The 25,650-nt window shown below is 38.4% G+C and overlaps 1 protein-coding gene across 1 annotated transcript in view; it reads left to right on the forward strand.

The window, feature by feature from the left end:
- The window catches only part of LOC140227991 (uncharacterized), a 207,218-nt gene that overhangs the window by 23,030 nt on the left and 158,538 nt on the right, over positions 1–25,650 (forward strand). Inside the window, exons 2-3 of the mRNA XM_072308389.1 lie at positions 1,495–1,642; positions 19,584–19,718. Of these exons, the coding sequence (XP_072164490.1) occupies positions 1,495–1,642; positions 19,584–19,718 (283 nt within the window). The remainder of the gene's footprint in view (positions 1–1,494; positions 1,643–19,583; positions 19,719–25,650) is intronic.

The raw sequence follows: 25,650 nt of genomic DNA on the forward strand, positions 1-25,650 counted from the left end.
CAAAAAACGGGAGGTTCTTTCTTTTTAACTAATAAAACGGGGCGAAAGAAATATGAATAGATTAAAAAAAATATGAGGCTCTCAGACCCGTGGATTTCCAGTGTATTTTCTAGTGTATGTTATATTTGAAATCAGGAAAAATTGTTATTTTCAGCTAATACAGGTAAAAGCACATTCCCATACCAAAATACATCAAGAGTTAACATATTTTGTTCTTTTTTATTTTGGGTGGTTTTAATCCATTGAGGACCTACTGATTTTACTAAAGAAGGCATTTCCCACAGACACTTGCCCGAGTATGCTCGGGACTCGTCCTCAACAGGTTAAGGCAAGTTTTTGTTGAGCCCCCCGGAGGTGAGGGGAGACTAAGGGATCGTATGCAGCGTCTGTCCGTCCGTCGTCCGTCCGTCCATCCGTCATCCGTCCATAATGCTACAAAAACTTGAATAACTCTCTACTGAGGACTTCAATTTCAATCAAACTTGGAAGGAAGAGTGGTTATACAAAATTACACATTTTATCAAACATGAAGGTCACCTCAAGGTCAAAGGTCACAGGCAGGGGTCAATGAACTTTAGGGTCCAATGTTAAGTTTTGACAGCGCGTTTCGATTATGGTTCATAACTTTTGATGTATAGGTCCTTTTGTGACCAAACTTGGGTGGCAGATGTCCCTTGGGGAGTTGAAATTCACCACAAGGTCAAAGGTCACAGAACTTTTAGGGTCCAATGTTAAGTTTTTATGGCGTGTTTCAATTATGGCTCATAACTTTTGATGTATATGTCCATTTGTGACCAAACTTGGATGGTAGATTTCCCTTCGGGAGCTGACGTTCACCACAACATTCAGGGCCCAATGTTAAGTTTTTACGCCACGTTTTAATTATGTCTCATGACTTTTGATCCATATCTTTGTTTGTGACCGAACTTGGCTGATAAATGTCCCTTGGGGAATTGAAGGTCACCACAAGGTCAAAGGTCAGAGGCGGGATCAATGAACTTCCGGGAGTTGGAAAACTTTAATTTCTTCTAGATGCGAATGGGCGAGACACATTTTGGCACTCGCCTTGTTTATTTATACAGCTGAAATATGAGATTTTTTTCATTTGTGTATATGAAATTAATAAGAAATTGTTAGAGCATGACATCATCAACTTGCTGATTTTGAATATTCGTAACAATTGGTCAAGAAGTGTTTTCAACAAAAAAAAATTGAAGTGTCAAAATATCATAACTTCCGTATTTTTTATTTGATTTTTATCATTTTTGCACTGTTCTGCTGGAGGGGATTTTGTTCTCTTTCTTATGAAATTAATAAAATTTTGGAGTGGATTTCTTCTTTAAGTCCTGATGTCAGGTAAAAAGGTTTCCAGATTTCAATGACATGTAATAATCTATGATGAATCACCTTGGGTGACAATAGGAAGATATGCCACAATTTTGTGTTATGACTGTTTTTTTCCTTTTTTTCCCTTTTTTTTTCTTTTTTTGACAGAATCTGGGTGTGCCTGCAGTGATTACTGCGCTGCTCAATGTGTCTTCCACTCTGGCCAATGAGGTGGGACACCCTCTATCTCCGAAGAAACGAAGGATTTTTGTCATTAGTCTCCTTGCTGTTACAGAATCAGCAGCAGTTGCAACAGGTAATGATACTGAAACAAACAATTCTTCCGTTTCAGTGACCTGCCATGAGGCAGCAGTTAAACTAGATGTAGAAACTTGTAAAGACAATGTCCATCGCGGTGAATTCTACAACACTAGGGTAAAAGATAATCGTTTGTCTCAATAAGAAATCGTAAGTAAGATGTATGACATTTCGCTCACTACTGCTCAGGCACAATGAAACACGGTGGTGCATGCACATTAATAACCCATGTGCAGACCTAGTTTGCAGCACGCCATCTCCGGGGATGTGCCCTGGCAGTGTGCCATCCTGCATCCGCTGATTGACAGTCCGCTTAAGCAGCTCCTTTGCGGATATCAAAGGTGGGATCTTGTCAGTGATGTCTGCCACACCATTGGTGGTGGTGGATGGGCATCCCTTGTGTCGGTGAAGGCGAATACAGTGCATCCATGACTCGGGGAACTCAACGCCAACATCTCTGTTGATGTCATCTTGGTTGAGTTGTATATAATATGGATGGCTTCCTGCACTCTCCTGGTGTACCAGTATCTTGCCGTGTCTATGCATTTTACACCCGCTCAGTCCGGGTGGTGTGCATTCTCTGCTACTGCAGATACCTCTGTTCTGTGGTTTGTGATGTCCTATCTGGTTTCCAGTATCTTTTCCCCGACATGCCTGCCAGTCTCTCCAATGTAACTCTTGTCACAATCTCTGCATGGGATACAGTAGCCTAGTCCTTCCTGTAGGATGGCACCGGGTATTTTGCTCTAACAAATGATACTGAATTTTAACCCTAATATGCATAGTCATGATATCATCTGATCAAGGAGGTATGATCTTATGAAATAATTCAACTGACATTGTCTAAGTGCAAGATATGAGAGCAATAGGCCGTGGAGTTTATGAAATAGCATCAGAGAAGAATGTTTGACCTTTGATCCTAACAATTGCCTTTCCCTATGTGGAATCAATCACCCCCATACTCAGACACCATTTGGATCATTTTGTCTTCAGTATTTCCGCCCCCCCCCCCCCACTCGTTACCAGTACATGAAATTGCCGCCACTGCTTGTAAAGCCTATGCAATCCCTCCACACACACACGCACACACTCTCACACTGAAAAGCTGCTTTTGGTGGCGCAACCTAAAGAGTGTCTCAAGGGATCAGCACCCCGTGACAAAAATTTGCTCCCAGGGGCCTGCAGCTCTTAAAAGAAAACTGTACTGACATTTTCTAATTGTCTGATAATTCTAATCTACATTTTTTTTATGCCTACTACTGGAAAGAGAGGATTGTAAAACCCAGGATAAGCCTGTAATGATTTTTTGAAAAAAAAATGAAAACGAGCAAGCCATGGAACGATCCACGCAATTTGGCCTACGTCACAGGTGCTCTTTGTGCACAACTCCGACATTAGCAAGACGAACTGCATAATGCCAATTTACTGATGAAATCTCGCACGAAGCACTCCAAAAGCTGTTATTTAGTATAATTGCAATATGGAGCTATAATAAATATGTTAAACAATATCTATTAATCTTTAAAAGCAAGCTCTTCAACAGCTTTTTATTTAGATAAAACTTGTGGGGAAATTCCAGATATGCAAAATGAAATTGGCATCGTTATCCGAACGTGCTGCCCATAGAAGACCGTGTGTAAGTAACGTTACGCATTGATGATCATGATCGAGCGATGGTTCGCCAGTTCAAACTATCTAACGTAACGTAGATGACTAGGGCTGAGTGAATCTCGAAAATCCAAATGTAGATAGACTCTCTTCAACGGCACGCACGATTTACGCTTAGTGAGATGAAAACGGTACCCAGTACACATAGACTCTGAAATACTAGAACTAGGACTAGGACTACTGAGCAGTCAAGGAGTAGGTTCTACGTGGCAGTCCAAGTTTTGATGAGTAGGCCCTACACTCACTCACCGTCGACATTGCAGCTGTAGGCCCTATGTGCACAGCGCTAAGGCACAGCGTAACATTACATACCCTGCTGCCAGAACTTGAAGAAAGTCCAGACGAAAGTCCAGACCCCAGATCTAGATCTGGACCCTTGTCCTGCAGGCACTGTTGTTCCTGTGCTGAATTTTTCAGGTAAGGTATCTGCTTTATGGATTTCCGATGTTTTGTAGTCGAATAAATCTCATAGTGGTGTTCTTTGCACCAAGGACTAATGTTAGATCTAACAGTTTGTTTCAGTAGGCCTACTAGGACCCATATCTCGGAAGAGTGGCCTGACCACGTAGATTCTAACACAGTGTCGCCGCTTCGCGATCCCAGCGCTGGTGTGTAGGTATAGTGCTAGCATACTTCCGTATCCATGTAGATATCTCAAAATTCACCTTGCCAAATGGCCCCAAACTCACAGGAAGTACTTTATGATTCATATCCAACAGCTCACATTAATTGGAAACAAATCACATGTCGGGAAGCGTAAGTGTAGATGTCGACTTTCCTGTCGGCGTCGCTAAAAATAATCTGCTCTACGACTAACATGAGTGATTGCGTCCAGGCCCTACCTAGAGTGTCTATCTGCTGCGCACGCACAGACTGAAGTTAGCCATTTAATATCATGAGACAAATCTTTCAAGTAATTGGGGGCAATAAATAAATTTACAAATTATTTGTGGTAAGTTGAATGAAAAATGTAGTTTTTATATCACACAAGTCGCAAAAATCATTACACTTTTGAGTTTAGTTCTCGCGTAAATTCCCCGTTCGCACAGTACTAGTCGGCTAACTTCAGTTCTAGATTGTGCATCTTGCGTTCGCCAAGATCTCTCGCGAAGAGTGATTTTTTTTTTTGAGTGACGACTTGTAAGTTAAAGTCGGCGTCAATATTGATACTTCTCGATTACTGATTTCGTTCAAACATAAGAGAATACTTTGAAATATGCTATAGAGTATATCCTGTAATTTTGGTGCGATTTGGTTCAGTGAAATTTGAGATATCTACATGGATAGAACAGTACACATGCGCCGCCTGCTAGCTAAATTAGGCCTAAGCGTCGTCTGCTACTCGATACGAATTAACGCACGCGTATGCAAGCACTTGTAATCAGTAATAGTGAGAGCACCTGTGACATCATAACATCCGGGCTCGTCAGCTCATTAGCATAATACTCACCTAAAAAGTTCCATTTTTAACATTAAATTACGGACTTAATCGTTATGAAATTTTGATTCTGTTTGCTCCGCTGGGTCTTTTAGAATTAAAAGAACAACATATAAAAAAATAAAAAACCGGTAAAATGCCCTTTTAACAAAGCAACAAACCATTGAATGAAAAACTATTGGCAACTTATCAAACTGTCAACTAGTGCTGATTATACATAATGATAATAACTAGTTTTTATATAGCGCTTTTCACACTTGTTACACTTGTACCAAGAAACCACTTATGAAATAGTAGAAAAAGAGGTATTCAAAATTTGTTTGATGATAATCGGTTTTGGAATGGCTGAGATATAAATCCAAAACTAAAGTAAAACAGAGGGCTCATAATAAAAGGTGGGTCCCACCTTTTATTATACCAGTGGCGTATCTAGGGGGGGGCAAGGGGGGCACGTACCCCGGGCGCCACTCCTTGGGGGCGCAAAAAAACGAAAAAAAAAAACGAAGAAGAAGAAAAAAAGTGGAAAAAACGAAGAAGAAGAAGAAGAAAAAAAAAAAAAAGAAGAAAAGGAGAAGAAGAAGAAGGAAAAAAAAAAAAAAAAAAACTCGCCCGGAAGGGGGGAGGGAGAATGTGGGGGGGGGGGGGGGCAGAAAACCAAATCAAGCAAGATAAAAACAAAACATGATGACGTGGACAAAATGACAATGTTTATTGTGTTCACACAAAAATTCCATGTTCTGTGAGCTGAAATACAAATATTTTCGGCTCTCTCGCTGCGCTCGCTCGCCAAAATTTATATAAAAAAGAAGGTAAGAACAAAACGTGATGATGACAAAATGACAGTGTCTATTGTGTTCACACATGTCATTTTATATTTAGCAGGCAAAATGTTTCACGGAGCAGCAGCTGCAATTTCGTTCTGAAGCGATCGCCAATTGGATCAAAAGAAGGCGCCAACGGTTTCGAACATACGGGGGGGGGGGGGGGGGCGCAAAAAACCCCGAATCAAACAAGATAACAACAAAGCGTAATGATGACGCGGAAATATACAAATTTCGGCTCACTCGCTCGTACTAATTTAGAGTATTTTTTTCAAGTCCTCATTTTTTTTTCAAGTACGTCAACTCCACTGGCTGCCAGTCAAAGCAAGAATATCCTTCAAGCTTTTCCTACTGGTCTACAAAGTAGTCAACAAAAGAGCTCCAGAGTACATTGGGGAGTGTCTGGTACGACGCTCTCACTCTAGGCGCACTCGTCTTTCATCATCCGTTACCTTTACACAGCCACACACGAAAAAACTAGCCGGAGATGCAGCTTTCTCTTCTTCTGCTCCTAGGCTGTGGAATAAGCTCCCTCCTCTGCTCAAATCTTCACCCACACTTGATCATTTCAAACAAACTTGAAGACTTATTTATTTTGATGTCCCTGTATGTGCACTGGACTTATACTGTCACTGCCTGGTATTTTGTATATATTTTATCTCCTATGGCGACCAGGGATGACATGTCATAGCGCTTTGCATCCAGTGGAAAAGGCGCTCTATAAATGTCTACTATTATTATTATTAAATCGTTATCTATAAGGCCATCACTATATCTTGATTAGAATTGTAAGATTTAATAAGCAAAAAATGACAAGAGTTTCATGATTTCTAAGCTGAAATACAAAAATTTTCGGCTCGCTCGCTGCGCTCGCTCGCCAAAATTTGTATAAAAAAAAAGAGAAGAAGATAAGAACAAAACGTGACGATGACGCGGACAAAATGATAATGTCTATTGTGTTCACTCATGTCATTTTATATTTAGCAGGAAAAATGTTACACGGAGCAGCGACTGCAATTTCATTCGTTCTGAAGCGATCGCCGATTGGATCAAAAGAGGACGCCAACGGTTTCGAACATACGGGGGAGGGGGGCGCAAAAAGAAAATCAAAAAAGATAAGAAATAAAACGTAATGATGACGCAGAAATATACAAATTTCGGCTCACTCGCTCGTACTAATTTAGAGTATTCTTTCAAGTCCTCAGTTTGTTGGTATAAATCGTTATCTATAAGGTCGTCACTATAATTGTGAGATTTAATAAGCAAAAAATGACAAGAATTCCATGTTTTGTAAGCTGAAATACAAAAATTTTCGGCTCGCTCGCTGCGCTCGCTCGCTAGAATTTATATATAAAAAAACGATAAGAACAATACGTGATGATGACGAGGACATATACAAATCTCAGCTCACTCGCGCGCACTAATAATTTAGAGTATTTTTTAAAGTCCTCAGTTTTGTTTTGTTTTTTGTATAAATCGTTATCTATAAGGCCGTCACTATATCTTGATTAGAATTGTAAGATTTGGTAAGCAAAAAATGACAAGAATTCCATGTTTTGTAAGCTGAAATACAAAAGTTTTCGGCTCGCTCGCTGCGCTCGCTCGCCCAAATCTATCAAAATTCATTACATTTAAATCACCCTCAAAAGATCCCTTTTAAGTGCTGGAAAAAGCATCATGTGGACTTTGTTTAAAGTCCCTACCGGGATGGTGGTGGGGTTGAACACTTTTTCAGAAATTAGGGGCGCAATTTTCGTGCTTGCCCCGGGCGCCGTTTTCCCTAGATACGCCACTGTATTATACCCCCGCATACACGAAGTGTATAAGGGGGTGTATGGGAATCAGCGCGTAGGCGTTCGGGCGGTCCGTTGCAAATCTTGCGTCGCGACCCCTTTCTACAGTTTTGAAGCAATTTTGATGAAACTTGGGGTACATGATGACATTGAGGTGTAGACGTGCAAGACATGTTTTTTTGTGTTTGTCGGAAAAAGTGTTGCAATGGTAACCAAAATTTTCCCCCAACCTTGTGGAGTGAACTACTTCCACAGTATTTAAGCAATCTTTTTTTTTTTTCAAATTTGGTGTATAATGATCTATAGGTGTAGTTACGCAAGACTCACTTTGTGTATGTACCCAACAAGGCGTTGCCATGGTAACGGCATATTTTCTTGAAAAACTTTTGAAGTGAACTACTTCCACAATTTTGAAGCAATTGCACTCAAATTTGGTGTACATGATGACATTATGTGTAGATGTGCAAGACAGGCTTTCTATGGTTGTCGGAGAAAGCATTGCCATGGTAACCACAATTTTCCCCAAACCTAGTTGAGTGAACTACTTCCACAGTATGTATGAATGAATGAATGAATGATTTATTGCCAATTTTAAGTTCAAGTTTACAATCACAGATAATGTATGGTCAATGTATGGTCAATCATTGAGATAATGTATGGTCAATCATTGAGAATACAATAATAATTATAATACAATTAATAGGAATACAAGACATGAAAGTATAGAATCAAACTTATCAACAATATGAATATGAAAGTACAAACATATTTACAAATTTGGTAAAAGGGTCCAACAAATAGCAACGCTAGTGGACGCCGGCCCTTGAATACAGAAGAAGAATATCTAAATTCAACAAGAAAATTATTTACATTATAAACAAGTGTATTTACACTATGTCCAAGATTAACATTTTGAAATTGATAAGTGTACTTACATTACTTATATTACTAGAATTGAAGTTTTTGCTTTGTGGATGACAAAATAAACAACTAAGTTTATTGCAATTATGTGTATTCTTCCAATGAATTCTTCTTGAAGACTTTACAAAATTTTTTACGAGAGGATGTATAACGTAAATCAGTTGAAAGATTGTTCCATATTTTAACACCTGAATATGCTATCGATCGCTTCCCTAATTCTGTTCTGACAGTTTTTAGTTTAAAATTGCACATTTCTTTGTTTCTTGTTTCGTATGTATGGTCAATATGAGAAAAATAATATGATGCTTTATGAGGTAAGTTATCATTCAATAGATCATAGATAAATATTCCAATTAGGTATCTATGTTTCTTTAATAAAATACATCCAATGATTTTAGTTCATACAATAAAGGTGCTGAGTGATGCCTGAAACTTTGGAATGTTATCACTCTCGACATTCTCTTTTGTAGAATTAGAATAGGATTTAAGAAAGTTTTGTTTGTTCCGCCCCAGACCTCCAATCCGTAGGTTATGTGAGGTAGAATAAAAGCATTGTATAACAGTAGCAGTATTTGTTTAGAGACGAAGTGTCATATTCTGTACAAAAGTCCTATTTTTTTGCTTAAAACAGTGCATACATTATTGATGTGTTTCTTCCAATTTAAGTTTTCATCAATACAGATTCCGAGAAAAGATATTGAATCAACTGATTCTAAAATGGATTCGTTAATTGACAATTGACCAAATATTTCAATTTTTCTATGCCTGCTTTTGAAAATCATATACTTAGCTTGTTTGAATTACACCATGCAATCACATCTTTTATATTCTAACATCTGCTAAGTTTGTATTATGCTCAGTTGTATTGAAAGTATGAAAAAAATTAGAATCATCGGCAAATAATCTAAAAATAAAATATGAAGTTGAATTGGGCAAATCATTAATATACAACATGTAGATGAGAAAAAGTGTTGGACCCAAAACAGATCCTTGAGGAACACCACACGAGATCAATTTATTTGAAGATATGCAGTCATTATGACATACAAATTGTTGCCTGTCTTTTAAATAATTCCTAAACCATTGTAAAGCTAAACCTCGGATTCCATAATGTTCAAGCTTTTTAAGAAGAATTGTAGGATTTATCGTATCAAAAGCTTTTGCAAAATCAATGAAAACTCTGATCGTTGACCGCCCTTCATCAGTACTATTTGTAATTTGATTAATTAGATTTATAAGTGAAAGTTTGGTACTGTATCCATGTCTGCATCCATATTGATGTTTATATAAAATTTCATATTTTTCAAAAAAATCTACAACACGTTTATTGATTGACTTTTCAAATAATTTACTTATTATCGGTAAACTCGAAATTGGTCTATAATTACCTGGATTACTTTTATCTCCTTTCTTAAAAGTTGGCACTACCCTTAGCTAGCTATTTTGAGCTTATTCGGAAAAATACCTCTCGATAATGATAAATTTAGAATAAATGCTAAAGGTTCACAGATGAATTCCTTTGCATCCACTAACATTCTAGCAGGTAAGTCATCATACCCGCTTGCTTTAGACTGATCAAGAGTACAAATCATTTCGTTTACCTCTGAACTTACAAACTGGCAAGAAAAAGAACGTTTCTTGTTGATGCGGACTGAGATGATTTGCAAAGTTGTCATTATTAATCTGAATTTTACTTGCTAAATTTTCACCTACGTTTACAAAAAAAATCGTTGAAAGTGCATGCTATATCTGTCGATGAAGTAACTTTTACATCTGACCCATCATTTTCTTTCCTGACTAATTCATCAATTGTGTTATTTTGCAAAGGTGTCCTTTTCAGAAGTTCATTTATAAGGTTCCAGGTTTTTTTGCCGTTGTTTTTTTCTTTTGAAATAATTTTCCATAGTAGAGCTTTTTAGCTGTTCTAATGACTGAAGTCAATGTGTTTCTATATTACATAAATTTGTCAACATGTGCTGCATCAAACCCAGACTTGATGGTTTTTTAATATAAAACATGTTTTTTTCATATGGATTTTTTGATAGATTTTGTTATCCATGGATTTGACCTTTTCTTTGAATTAAAAGATATCTGTTGAACTGATGCATGTTTATTGCAGACCTCCAGAAATATAGTATAAAATAATTCATAAGCTTCATCAGGATCAGTACATTCATAAATTGCTTTCCATTGTACAGTTGATAGATCATCACAAAAAGAATCCTTTGAATAATTCCAGAAATTTCGTAGACGTCTCGTCACCTTTTTAGTGTGTTTGAACTCAAAATTGTCAAATAAAGCATAAACTGGAAGGTGGTCTGTTATACCAGCCTCAATACATCCTGACTGAATACAACATGACGAAATATTCGTATATATATATGGTCAATTAGCGTTGAGGTTGTATTAGTAATTGTTGTTGCTTTTTTATCAACTGGTCTAAACCGTATGACTCTGTAAGGCGTATTAACTCACTACTCTTGTCTTCATTATTCGTAAGATCAACATTAAAATCTCCCATTATAATCGCTAGCTTCTTGTCAAGATTCAGGTTTTGTAAAACAAACTCGAGTTCATGTTTAAATTCTTCAAAATTTGTTCCAGGTTTTCTGTACACCACTCCAATGACAATAGTTTTATTCATTGAATTCAACTTAAGCCAAATAGATTCTGCATTGACAAGAGATATTATTAATTCGTGAATAATTCAAGGAGGAATGGATATATGCTCCCACACCACCACCTCTCTGTTTTGCTCTGCACTGTATCTCTAAGTTATAGCCAGGTATTTTGAAATGGTCAATATCTGTAACATTCCAAATCTCAGATAATCCAATTAATTTAAACTTATTTTTAAAACTTTCTTCGTACAATTCCTGTAAAGAATCAAAGTTCTTGTATAGTGATTGTATATTTACATGCAAAATAGATGATGACTTCTTGATAAGTTCTTCATTGGTATAATTACAATTGTTGGGAAATAATCGAAAAGAACTGACATTTATATCAAAATTATCATTTGTGTTTTGCAGAAAAGAATCATTTCTTTCAAGTTCAACATCGTCCGTATCAAATACAATATTTAGCGATTTAAGATATTAGAGAGAAAGGGTTTACTTAATCTTACGCATGTCTTCCTTTCCATGAATGATGATCGGGAAGGCCGTCTCATTCTTCTTCACATAGATTCTCCCGTTATATGTCCATAGGAATTTGTAGCCTGCACTCCTCCTGGCCTTGCTGACTTCTCAGCAACTCGCGAGTATTACTGATCAGATTCTCGTTGATGTTGATCCGATCTCTGCCCTGAAATCCGAGGTCCTTGATTGTGAAGTCCTTGAGTTTCCTCCTTTCATCATACACGGCATTCCTAGCGCGGCGGTTGTTAAATCTGATGATGATAGGCCGAGGTCGTCGATTTCCTTCCTTTGGTTTCCCGATTCGGTGGGCGATGTCTATGTCTTCAGCCTTGACTGCTGAGCTGATGACTTGGGCGATTTGCAGGGCGATTTTCATTGGTTCTTCCTCCTACCTCTCCGGCACTCCACTGATCTCTAGATTGACACGTCGGTGGTATTGGTCGAGATCGAGGATGTTCTGGCTGAGCTCTTCAACCTGCTTCTGCAGGGCTAGATTCTTTTGGTTTAGGTCGATGTTTTCTTTTTCCAGTTTCTGCATTGTTTCCTTCATTTTCTCAAACTTCTCATTCAGAAAAGAGATTGAATTCAAGATTCCGGTCTGTCCTTCTTTGACCTCGTTCACCACCACCTCCAACACGTAGAGCTTATTGTTGATCACTCGGGAGAGGTCTGCGATCTCATCTCTCAAAATACTCAGTATGTCCACATCATTCTCGTCTTCCTTGCCTTCTGCGGCCCTGTTCGACCTCCTCCTGGATGGCATCGTGACGTCACAATGGGAGGTTGCGCAGTCCCAGGCACAGCTCCAAAGCTCGCAAGATCCACGGCGCGATGGATGGAAGAGGTGCGCCTGGTTCCTATGGAGACTAGACGCCACAGATCACGCCCTTTGTAACAACAACACAGTTTCAAATATCAAGATGCTCAAAATTAGCTTGAAATTTGAATAAATTCCTGTCGATTACTCTCTAAAAACTTGTCGAATCGTTTCGAAACCAACATTGTTATGTTCCACTCAGAAAACCCTCCAATGTGGTATATTTCTCTTTGTGGTTTTACAGATTACGAGAGCAAATATCACCGAAAATACGGAGTCATCCTAAAACACGCCCACATAGCTTCCTGTCTGTATTCATATGTATTCATTTAAACAATTTATTTCAAATTTGGTATGTGATCTAAAGGTGTAGTTTTGCAAGACATACTTTATGTTTGTACCAGACAAGGCACTGCCATGGTCACAACATATTTTCATGAAAATCTTGTGAAGTGGACTTCTTCCACACTTTTGAAGCAATTGAACTCAGATTTGGTGTACATGATGACATTGAGGTGTAGATATGCAGGACATGCTTTTTATGTTTGTCAGAGAAAGTATTGCTATGGTAACCACAATTTTCCTAAAATCTTGTGGAGTGAACTACTTCCATAGTATTTAAGCAATTGAATTCAGATTTGGTATGTATTATGATCTATAGGTGTAGTTATGTTAGACATACTTTGTGTTTGTATCCAACAAGGCATTGCCATATAGACCGGGGGCCCAGAAGATTTATTCAGCTGAAAAGGGTCACACTTTTTAATGGTCTCATCATATAGGGAAGGGTCCAAGGGTCAATAAAATGCATTGCTGGCAAGTCACATCCTGTACCGTAAGCCTAGGGACCACAAAAAGGGACCCCGAAAAATGGATTTATTCAGCCGAAGGGGGTCACGGACAAAAGTTGGTGGACATTGTTCCTTTGGGTGTACTTATCACGAAAACAGCAATGCCAGCTATTTTATCCTGTACGGGGCCCCAGACAGTAGCCCCAAAGGGCCCCAGAAATATGGTGTTATTCAGCTGAAAAGGGTCACGGCTAATTTCTTTTGCAATGGAAGTAGTTCCCATCAGAGATATCCAAAACACCAATGCCAGCTATTTTATCCTGTACGGGGCCCTAGACAGTAGCCCCAAAGGGCCCCACCCCCCACAGGCCTACGCACAAACACACACAAACATTGATTTTATTCAGTTGAAAAGAGTCACGGCTAATTTCTTTTGCAATTGAAGTAGTTCCCGTCAGAGATATTCAAAACACCAATACCAGCTATTTTATCCTGTACGGGGCCCCAGACAGTAGCCCCAAAGTGCCCCACCCCCCATAGGCCATACGTACAAACACACACAAACATTGATTTCATTCGTGCAGCTGAGAAGAGTCACGGCTAATTTCATTTGCAATGGAAGGAGTACCCATCAGAGATATCAAAAACACCAAAGTCAGCTATGTTATCCAGTACGGGGCCCGGACAGTAGCCCCAAAGGAGCTCCCCCCCCCCCCCCCCCGACACACACACCCACACTAGTTTCATTCAGCTGAAAAGAGTCACGGCTAATTTCTTTTGCAATGGAAGTAGTACCCATCAGAGATATCCAAAATACCAAAGCCAGCTATTTCATCCTGCACGGGGCTCCAGTCAGTAGCCCCAAATTGCTCCCCCCCCCCCCCCCCCCCTCACACACACATTGGAGTGTTCAGCTGAAAAGGGTCATGGCTACTTTCTTTTGCAATTGGTAGTAGGCATACTCATCAGAGATATCCAAAACACTAAAGCCAGTTATTTTATCCTGTACGGGGTCCCAGACAGTAGCCCCGAAGTGCACCCCCCCAACACACACACACACACACACACACACACACACACACACACATTAGTTTCATTCAGCCAAAATGGGTCGCGGCTAATTTCTTTTGCAATGGAAGTATACCCATCAAAGATATCCAAAGCACCAAAGCCAGTTATTTTATCCTGAACGGGGCCCCAGACAGTAGCCCCAAAGTGCCCCCCCTTCTCCACATACACACACATACACACACACACACACACACACACACACACACACACACACACACACACTAGTTTCATTCAGCTGAAAAGGGTCACGGCTAATTTCTTTTGCAATGGAAGTAGTACCCATCAGAGATATCCAAAATACCAAAGCCAGTTATTTTATCCTGTAAGGGGCCCCGCACAGTATAGCCCCAAATACGGGTAATTTCTTTTACACTGGAAGAAGTACCTATCAGAGATATTCAACACACCAAGGCTAGTTATTTCATCCTGCACAGAGCCCTAGACAGTAACTCCACGGTGTCCCATCCATTATACATGTACTGTGAATCAGCTGAAAATGGTCTTACAAATTCTTTTGTAACGTTAATATCAGGGCCTACTGAACAGAGATATTTACACTAAAGCAAGTCATCTTATCCTGTATACGGGGTCCCATAGGTTACAGTAGCAAAACACTCAAGAAATTTGCAAAGGAAGCATACTTCTGTATAGTGTACAACCAAGATGACCATATTACGAAAACCAGTCATTTCATCTTGTACTGGGCCCAGGTTACAGTAGCCATAAAGTGCCCCTCCCCCACATAATTATTATGACATCATTTAGCTGAAAAGAGTCATAGTTGTTTTTCTTTTACAATCGAAGTAGGCCTTAGTTTACATCATAGATACCCAAAACATCAAAGCCAGTTAGGTTTTCCCAGCCAATTTCGCACTTTTGTTGGTTCATTAATTTTGATAGAAGGTTCGAATTCGTAAAATGGGTATTCAAATTGGCTGGTACCCTACGTTCATTCAAATTCGCCTTGACTTGCCGAAAAGTGTATTTCAGTCATTAAATTTCGCGAAAGACAGTCAAATTCCAAACGTGTTCATTCAAATTCAAATCACGCTATTTCTTTGTTTCAGATCTTTTTAACATGTCTTTCTATGTGTGTTTTCGTTTCATCTACAAATTTCTGTTATAAAGCAGTAAAAGTGTCATATTTCTTATCTAGTATAACTGGATTTGGTTGTTCTGTAACCAGACTGGTAACGCTCCTTCTCTTTCATATACATGTCATTATAGGCCTATACGTGTACCTGTAATGCAGCTAACTTCATTTTTTATAGTCATGACAGCACAATATATACAGACGTATATCTCTAGAAGACATAGAAAGAATTATATAAAAAAAAAACAAACAAACATTTGAGGATCATAACCTTGACTTCTTGTAACTGGCCGACCGCTCGTAATAAAGCGCTCGTAACGGCCAGATATTGTGGCTTCTTACTTCTTTGGATTCAAAAAGCACGTTAAAAATGGTGTCAACGTCTCTTAAACGAATACGAAAACATGAAATGCTATGATGCTTGCAAAACAATAACTACGACGAAAGAAAATAAGAGGCCAAGCATGAACATATCTGTTTAATTGACTGCAGAACATGTTAAATTAGATGGCCAGAAATCAATTTGAATGAACGAGCGCGGCATGTAATCACGTGACTATAATTATCATTATGAATTTATGAATGAACGGATAGTGGAATGGTACTTGTCTTATATATGGATTTCAGTTGAAAAAGTGTTATTTAGAATAAGGTTAGAGGTAATGTGAATGTTTCAAAATAAATTTGAATGAAGAGATTAATAATGACATTGAACTACCATGTCATCTAGGCGAAATTTTTGCTAGATTTAATTCAACATAAAGAATTCGATTAAAAGAGGTGCGATATTGGCCCGGATGCAGGGCCCTTGACAGGTATAGCCCCAAGGTATTCCCACCCCATATGAATTAATTGTTTTTAGGTGAAAACAGTCATGTATGCCTATTTTCCTTGGCAGTGGGATTAACAGCTGAGATACGTAAAACACAAACCCATCCAGTTAAGGGGCCCCCAGCCAGTAGCTGGAAAGTGCTCCCGTATTATTTTATTCTAAGTGAAAAGAATCATTGCTATAATTTCTTTTGCAATGGAAGTAGTACTCAAGGAGGTATCAAAAACACCGAAACCAGTTATATAGCTGTACGGGGCCCCACGGAGTGTTCCTAAAGTGTCCCCACATGTAATTCCACTATCAAGATCTGCATCCCGATCTATTCAATCTGTCAGATCGGGAGAGAGCTGCAAAAGTGTACGGGGACCGGGAGCATCGTAGCAGCAGCGTTTGGGTGATGGGGTTGGATCTGGCAATTTTACAGATCGGGAAGAAATTTTGAACTGGTTCAAAATTTCTTCCTCATCTCCCCATCAAGATTGACCTATTTTGAATCGTAGCTCAAACGGGGAGAGAGCAGTGACAGTGTAAATACCGCGGGATGAGCGTATCAATTCCAGGTTTTTCTGACCGTAGTAATTCACAGCGGCACAAGAACGGGAAATATAGTCTAAACTAGACACCGACGACATGGTCCCGCTGCTGCGCCGCTTTCTTGATCAAAGCACGACCTTCCCCCTTTAACGACGCTCTCACTAAGTTCTCTACTCTCGTATAAAATCAAGGCCTGTTCCTACGACGTTTCATTCCTGCTTCGATAACGCTGTTGGCCGCTTTAGCTACGCTGTTCCTACGCTTTCCCAGACTCAATTATGCACGTCTTCCGCTCTCGCCGCTCTAAAATCGAACGTAGCCGATACGCTGGAAAATGTTTGCCAGAACAGCAAAACTGATGATGATGAGGAGGACGCGTTGTCGTTGTCGCGAAAATGAAGACGAAGGACCGCATATTTAAGAAGAAGAGATGCAAACAATAAAGAGAATAAAGCAAAACACTTTGGAGCTACTGTACGGGACCCTGTGCAGGATAAGATATCTGACTTTGGTATTTTGATATCCGATGGATGCTACTTCCATTGCAAAAGAAATTAGCCGTGACCCTTTTCGGCTGAATGAAACCAATGTGTGTGTGTGTGTGTGTGTGTGTGTGTGTGTGTGTGTGTGTGTGTGTGTGTGTGTGTGTGTGTGTGTGTGTGTGTAGGGGGCAGGATGAAATAACTGGCTTTAGTGCTTTGGATATCTCTGATGAGTACTACTTCCAATTGCAAAAGCAAGTAGCCGTGACCCTTTTCAGCTGAATAAAATCAATGTGTGTGTGCGTGGGGGGGGGGGGGGGAGGGGGAGGGGGTAAGGGGGCAATTTGGGGCTACTGTCTGGGGCTACTGTCTGGGGCCCCATGCAGGATAAAATAACTGGCTTTGGTATTTTGGATTTCTCTGATGGGTACTAATTCCATTGCAAAAGAAATTAGCCGTTACCCTTTTTCAGGTGAATGAAACTATTGTGTGAGTATGTGTGTTGGGGGGGGGGCACTTTGGGGCTACTGTCTAGGGCCCCGTACACGACAAAATAACTGGCTTTGGTGTTTTGTATGTCTCTGATGGGTACTACTTCCATTACAAATGAAATTAGCCGTTACTCTTATCAGCTGAATAAAGTCAATGTGTGTGTGTGTGTGTTTGTACGTAGGGCTTATAGGGGGTGGGGCACTTTGGGGCTACTGTCTGGGGCCCCGTGCAGGATAAAATAGCTGGCTTTGGTGTTTTGGATATCTCTGATTGGTACTCCTTCCATTGCAAAAGAAATTAGCCCTGACTCTTTTTAATTGAATAAAATCAATGTTTGTGTGTGTTTATACGTAGGCCTATGGGGGTGGGGCCCTTTGGGGCTACTGTCTAGGGCCCCGTACAGGATAAAATAGCTGGCATTGGTGTTTTGGATAGCTCTGATGGGAACTACTTCCATTGCAAAAGAAATTAGCCGTGACCCTTTTCAGCTGAATAACACCATATTTCTGGGGCCCTTTGGGGCTACTGTCTGGGGCCCCGTACAGGATAAAATAGCTGTCATTGCTGTTTTCATGATAAGTACACCCAAAGGAACAATATCCACCAACTTTTGTCCGTGACCCCCTTCGGCTGAATAAATCCATTTTTCGGGGTCCCTTTTTGTGGTCCCTAGGCTTACGGTACAGGATGTGACTTGCCAGCAATTCATTTTATTGACCCTTGGCCACATCCTTACATGATGAGACCCTCAAAAAGTGTGACCCTTTTCAGCTGAATAAATCTTCTGGGCCCCCGGTCTAATAGTAACAGTATATTTTCTTGAAAATCTTGTGGAGTGAACTACTTTCACAATTTTGAAGCAATTGAACTCAAATTTGGAATACATTGTGGCATTGAAGTGTAGATGTGCAAGACACATTTTTTTGTGTGTGTGTTTTTGTTTGAGAAAGCGTTGCCATGGTAACCACAATTTCCCCCAAACCTTGTGGAGCCAACTACTTCAAATTTGGTATGTAGGGCCTATAATGATCTCTCAAAGAGATAGTTATGCCAGATGCTCTTTGTGTTTGTACCTTACAAGGAATTGCCATGGTATTGGCATATTTTCTTGAAAATCTTCTGGATTGAACTACTTCCTTAATTTTGAAGCAGTCAAACTCACAAGGTACTCACAAGGTACTACACACACACATACACAACCTTTTATCAAACCGTGGTTCCATTTTTTTTTTCATAGGAATCTGGGCTGCGGGAGCAGGGTATTAATCACATTTAGTGATACTTCTAGTTAGTATCGCTCCATTTTAGATATCTCAGCCATTTCAAAACCAATATTCATCAAATAAACATGAAATTCCTTTTGGTATGACATGCTCTTTCACATTTCATGAAAGGTTTCTCATTATCTAATCATAAAATGTTAAAAACCTGAAGTTAGGTCTCAATCAAAACTATATGACCCCTTTAACTCTTTATGTGCCATGGTGTTAAACCCCCTGTGAACCACATTATTTTGAGACTACAACGTAACCATGCTTTGGGGTAACGTTCTGTTTTTCAAATCTATGTGATTTTCATAGATTTTTGCTATCCTGAACATGTAATTGCCAGTGTTGTAGAGAAAATGCCAAGCTTTGCTATGATGTAAATTGTATGACTGATTGCTTTTTTTTTCAAATGACCAGTACCTACATTTTTGCAGAGGCATAAATATTCGACACAAAACAGTGACAAAAACTTAGAATTTACTCACAAATGAAGAAGGGAACACCCCCTCATAGTCAATCGCCACGTAAAATGCATGCTACATATGACTAGAATCAAAATGCCAGAAACGCTTTCATCGTACTGCGGTTTGGCTAATTATCGATCAGTTTGGGCGGGTTTGTGCATTTGAGCAAAATGTGCAAAGTTGGCATGCTGTCGACTGAGTTGGGAGTGCAAACATGGCACATAAAGAGTTAAGTACATGTAGATAAACTGCCTCCAATGACGAAGGAAAAAGGAGAATTTCTGAAGAGAATATTTTAAATCCTACTCTTATAGTTTCTCGTGAAGGTGATATGACAAACTGGGAATGTCTGCAAAAGTGGGTGACACTGGATGACACAAAGAGCATGGCAACAGCTGGCCTGATGAGAGGAGTGGAACCTCAGAAACTAATGCAGCTTGTTAAAGAAGGTAAGCCTGAAGAGGTTGTAAGTCTAATCATGTGAAGTTGAAACAGTGTCTGAAATATCAATGCATCAGAGATGCTGGAGAAATTTGTAAAAGTGCTTATGTCCCTATGAAGTGCCCATTTTTCTGTCTATCTGGATTTATCCTGCTTCAGTTGACAGGGTAAACTGAATTTTGCAAGTTCTCTGTATATGCAACCAATCAGTAAAGTATTTTGCAAGCATTGTATTGGTTATCATTGATATGTGGATGATACACAACTTTATTTGTCTTTTAAACCTCCTGTGTCTTCATTGTCATCCGCCATTGTAAAACTTGAAGCATGTTTGCAAGACCTAGAAATCTGGCTTCCATCCAATGGCCTCAAGCTGAATATGATAAATCTGAGTTTTTGTTATTGGGTCCAAAGCATATGTTATTAAGTAAAGTTGATTACCAATCATGTCATGTCAACATCGGTAACACTTGTATTACTCCATCCAAAAAAACAAAAAAAAAATAGGTGTTATATTTGATCAGGAAATGTCATTTGAGTTGAGTTGAGTTTATTTACAACATACATGTGAATATGATAACATGAAATTCCATAGGGTTAGATACAATAACATGAAAATTTTTTATGAGAATACAATGATTTTGTACAAGGTTCTTACTGCTATGCAAGCATATTTTACATACTTATATTTAACTTACATAAGAATACATGTGGTATAATAGATTTAGTTTCGTTGTGATACATTTATCACTGAAAAGGCAAAGAGTATGAATAAGTATGTAATATAGAAATACGCATAGACAAAGGTTCTGAAAAAAAAATAGAAAAACAGAAGATAATGTTGTTCAAGGGGGAACCAAAAGTTAGCACAAGTGCTAGTCGAGAATGGTTCTCCCATTATAGCTACATGTATATTTAAGCTGCTTATTGCAAGGTCTACTCTTTTAAAGTAACTCTACTATAAAAGTACATTAAACTAAACACTGAATATTCTTTTCTTCACTAAACTTCATTTAACAAGTGATTTTTTAGGTTTCTTCGAAATGAAGATCTTGTTCTTTCCTCCTGAATATTTTTGGGCAAACTATTCCAAAACTTTGACCCGACAAAAGATATAGAAAATGTACCATGTGTCGTTTTACATTTCGGGAGTCTAAGCATGGAATGATCTTTGCCTCTAGTCTTGTATGCATGATTCATTGGTTCATAATATTGCGTTACAGAATGTGGTAAATGTCCCTTGTGTAGATCATATACAAAGGTTGACACTGCAAGCTTATGCAGGTCAAAAACATCTAACACTCCTAGACTGGTGAATAATGGCCTAGAATTTGTTCATAAGGGGGAAAATGTCATTGCTCTCACGGCCATTTTTTGTGCTAAAAATATACAAATTAAGTGGCTTCTGTAGGTACTTCCCAATACTTCAATTCCATAAAGCATATGTGATTGTATAAAGAATTTATATAAAAGCATGAGAACATGCCTTGGAACAAAGTATCTTATCCAATTTTGCGCCTAATGGATTTGTTGATACACTGAATCTGATCCTTCCACATCAAGGTCTCATCAATTTGGATTCCTACAAAAGATGCTACATGTACTCTTTCTATAACCGTTTCAGAGACTGTTCACACACCTTTAATTGCAATTGGTTGTCTTGGTCCTTTAATAATCATATAATTTGTTTTCTTCAGGTTAATAGTTAATTTATTTACAATACACCATTCCTGTACCTCATTCAATTTTCTATTTACGTCATCCATATCAATTTCTTTTGTACCTTTGGGAAATGTATGAAAAATGTTTGAATCGTCAGCGAATAGTCTGAACTGAAAATAGTTCGATGAGCTAGGTAAATCATTGATGTATAATAGGAACAGTGTGGGTCCCAGCACTGATCCTTGTGGTACTCCACATGTGATTGTTCTACTACTGGATATTTCATTCTTGTAGCACAATACCTGCAATCGGTTTGAGAGGTAATTTTGGAACCACTGCAACACAATGCCTCCTATGCCATAATCTAATTTCGCTGAAAGGATGCGATGACTGATTGTGTCAAACGCCTTTTTGAAATCTATATATATACCAAAGGTTATTTCACCTTTATCATTTGAGTGTATTAATGTATTAACCAAATTGATTAATGATAATTTTGTACTGTATTTCTTACGAAATCCATACTGGTGTCTGTACAAAATTTTAGTGGACTCTAAAAAGTCCATTAGACGACCATTGACTAATTTCTCGAAAATTTTTGCAATTACTGGCAGAACTGAAATAGGTCTGTAATTACCTGGGTCATCTTTCGAACCTTTCTTGAACAAAGGCGTCACTTTTGCAATCTTAAGTGCATCAGGGAATTGGCCCATTTCTAGTGACAAATTAAAGATAGATAAGTCAATGATGAAGCAATATATGGTGCTGCGTTCTTGATCAATCTTATTGACAAATTATCATAACCATGAGACTTTGTAGCATCAAGAGCATATATAATATCCATAATTTCTTCTTCTCTTATAGGTTTCCAAGCCAAAGACTTTGTATTTCTGGCACCCAAATAATCTTGAAAACAACTATTAGGAGGCCCATTTGGTATTCGTTCTGCCAAATTTGACCCAACAGTGACAAAGTAGTTATTGAGTTCTTGGGCTATTTCATTGTTAGAAGATACAACTTTGTCAATTCCACCTTGATTAATAGTTAACTCTTTCCATATCCAAATGCTTATCTTTAACCTTTCTACCAATTAACTCATTAATGGTATCCCAGGTCTTTGTCATGTTACTTTTATTACGATTAAAAGAATTGCAATAATACAATCTCTTTGCATTTTTAATAACTGTCACCAAAGTGTTTCGATGCCTTTTATACTTGTTTCCGTATTCATCACTAAAATTTGATGACCTGTAGTTTTTGTATAAGTTTTGCTTCTTCTTGATGGATTTAAGAATCGCTGATGAGATTCAAGGTTTCTTTGGGCTGTTCTTTTCCTGGGATACATTATATTCTATTGTAAGTGCATGCTTATCACATATTTTCTCAAACATATCATGAAAAACTTTATAAGCTGTGTTTACATTTTCGTATCTAGATACATGTGCCCAATCAATTTTCCCTAGATCCTCGTGAAATGACTGCGCATTCAATGACTTGTAGGATCGGGCAAATTCCCGCACAAAAGCATTTGTATTTTTATTCCCATTTTCGAAAATGACAAAAATTGGAAAATGATCTGACACATCTGTCTCAATGACACCTGAATGAATTGTATGACTATACACATTAGTATTTAAGATCAATAACAGACGACGTAGAATCTGTCACCCTTGTGGGTGACGAGATAATCTGTTGCACTCCTGTACTCTCTGCCATACTCAGATAATCATATATCTTTTGATTATTCGTTTGAGATATATCTATATTGAAATCACCAAGAAGTACAATGCCTGTTTGTCCAACCTTAAGCTCCTCTAAAACATTAAGCAAGCTATTTCGATATTGTTCAACATCAGTATTTGGTTTTCTATAAATTATTCCTATCACAGCTTTATCAAAACAATTCTGATTTATCCTCAACCAAAAACTTTCCGTGTGTGTTTTGAGTGTAACATAGTTCAGCGTCTTATGAATATATTAAAGCTCCTACGCCTCCACCCCTCTCCTTTCCCTGGCGACAATTGACCTCCAAAACATAATCCTGTAATGGTAATGTGTTCACATCACATGTACTGACGTTCCAAACTTCAGAAAGTGCAATAATATCAAATTTGAATTTAAGGCTGTGATTATGCAATAATTGCAGTCCACTTATATTTCTATTTGAAGACCTAACATTGACATGAGTGATACTAAGAGAGTTCTCATTTATTTTATTTATTCTATTATCAAAATCACTGGGACATAATTTGTACTCATGAACTTCCAAAGTATTGACTTCATTTTCTATTTAGAAGTCATTAACTCAAATTCAGCGGAATGTCAGATATCAGTTGCGTAATTAAGTTTCATAACTTAATATGTTACTCCAAACACCCAGAGTAAAACATGGATGGGGTGATCGTGCTTTCTCCGTTATGGGACCAAAATTGTGGAATCAGTTACCTATTCAGTTAAGGTAACTGTCATCTACAAAGACATTCAAATCCAAACTTAAGATGTATCTGTTCCTCTCACACTGAGGACTATAATTGCTGTCATTAATGTTTGGAACTATTGTATTTTTTCTTTGGTATACGTTTGATTGTTGTTTGCCATTTTCTTCTTTGTTGTCATGTTTGGACATGATATGCATGTATATCTTTTCATTTTTGAAGCACCATGAGCACTGAAAGGTGGATCTGTGCGCTATACAAGTAGCCACTATTATTATTATCATTGTAATTATTATTATTGATATTATTATTATTATTATTATTATTATTATTATTATTATTATTATTATTATTATTATTATGTATTCTATTGTTTTATGAATTTCTTATGTATTTCTCTCTTTTTTTTGACCTTTTGTTTTTTCTTTTTTCACCATATTTATTACAGAGCCTATTTTAAGCATAATTATGCTAAACTTAATTGATTTCAGCCATTGAATGTGAAAATAATTTGAATTAGGTGAGAAAGCTATTTGCATCTATAGACTTTGTACACGAAATCACGTTTTTGAGCCATTTTCGGTCTGACAAGCATGTATAAAAGATCGTGCAGCATCGTAACAGTATGTCCAATTTTCGCAAAAATGTTGTCATAAGATGTGCGAGACTTGAAAGTAAAACATTAGCGAGCGGTGCGGTCTAAAAAATTTGCACGGCAGAATGGTCGCGGAAGATGTCGAGGGGGGTTGATTCAACCCCCGGCCCTTTTAGGGTTAAGGCTGCCTGATCTTTGGGTTGATTTCTGCGCAAACACCAAGTGCATGCACGCATGCCGTGCAAGATACTGTATATCGCAGCAAAGATGGTTTAGAGCAGAGCTTAGGGTGCGCTATCATCTTTGTTTTGCAGTTTGCCACTGGGCTGTTAGTCGTACTTCATTCAACGACTGACGTCATCCAAAAGGGGGCAGAAATTGTAGCTGTTTCTCAGCAAGGAAAGCAAAAAGAATACAGCTTTTTGGTTCTGTCTGATTAAGCCTTCAGGTTTCTAAAATGCCATATTGACATTGTTCATGCTGTTAGCTTTCTATTGATGTATGATCAACAGGCAGTCTGTTTAATCTTCATTGGCTTGACAAATCAGATTATGAATGACAAAAAAGAAAAAAGCGCTCACAAAATCCAGTGGCAATCAATAATTAAAAGAACACTTTCTCATGTACATACTGACTCAATGTATTGTGTTGCCTGTTTTTGCAGGAATGATTTTGTATATGAACAGCTTAATTATGATTAAAACTGTCAGGGACTACTACATAGCTGTAAAAGGTTAGAAGATTATTTCTTAAATGATTTGAAGTATATTCAAACATAATATATGCATGTCCACTTGCTACCAAATGTGCAAATGAGTGACCTACGCAAGGTACCTTAACTTGAGTATACAATTGAAACCATTTATAATCTCGCATTCGACAGTGTAACGAAAGTGCACCCAGCAGTATGTTATTTTCCCCTTTTATGTCATCAATGCAACACCCTTTACAGATACATACTAACGTAGTTGACATATAGGTGGCGCTTTTCATCCTGTCTGTCTCACGGGCTTTCTCTGCCTAGTGTCAGTCTCATGAGCCTATTTTGCCTAGTGTTGGTCTCATGAACCTCTTTTGTATAGTGTCGGTCTCGTGAGCCTCATTTGCATAGTGAGTCTCAAGGGCATTGCTTGCATTGTGACGGTCTTGTGAGCCTTTTTTTTTGTGTGTGTAGTGTCGGTCTTGTGAGCCACTTTTGTGTAGTGTCGAACTCATGGGTTGTGTGACTCGTGGGCTGTGTGACTCATG

This window comes from Diadema setosum, chromosome 4 (genome assembly GCF_964275005.1).
Source record: "Diadema setosum chromosome 4, eeDiaSeto1, whole genome shotgun sequence".
In the NCBI taxonomy this organism is placed as follows: domain Eukaryota; kingdom Metazoa; phylum Echinodermata; class Echinoidea; order Diadematoida; family Diadematidae; genus Diadema; species Diadema setosum.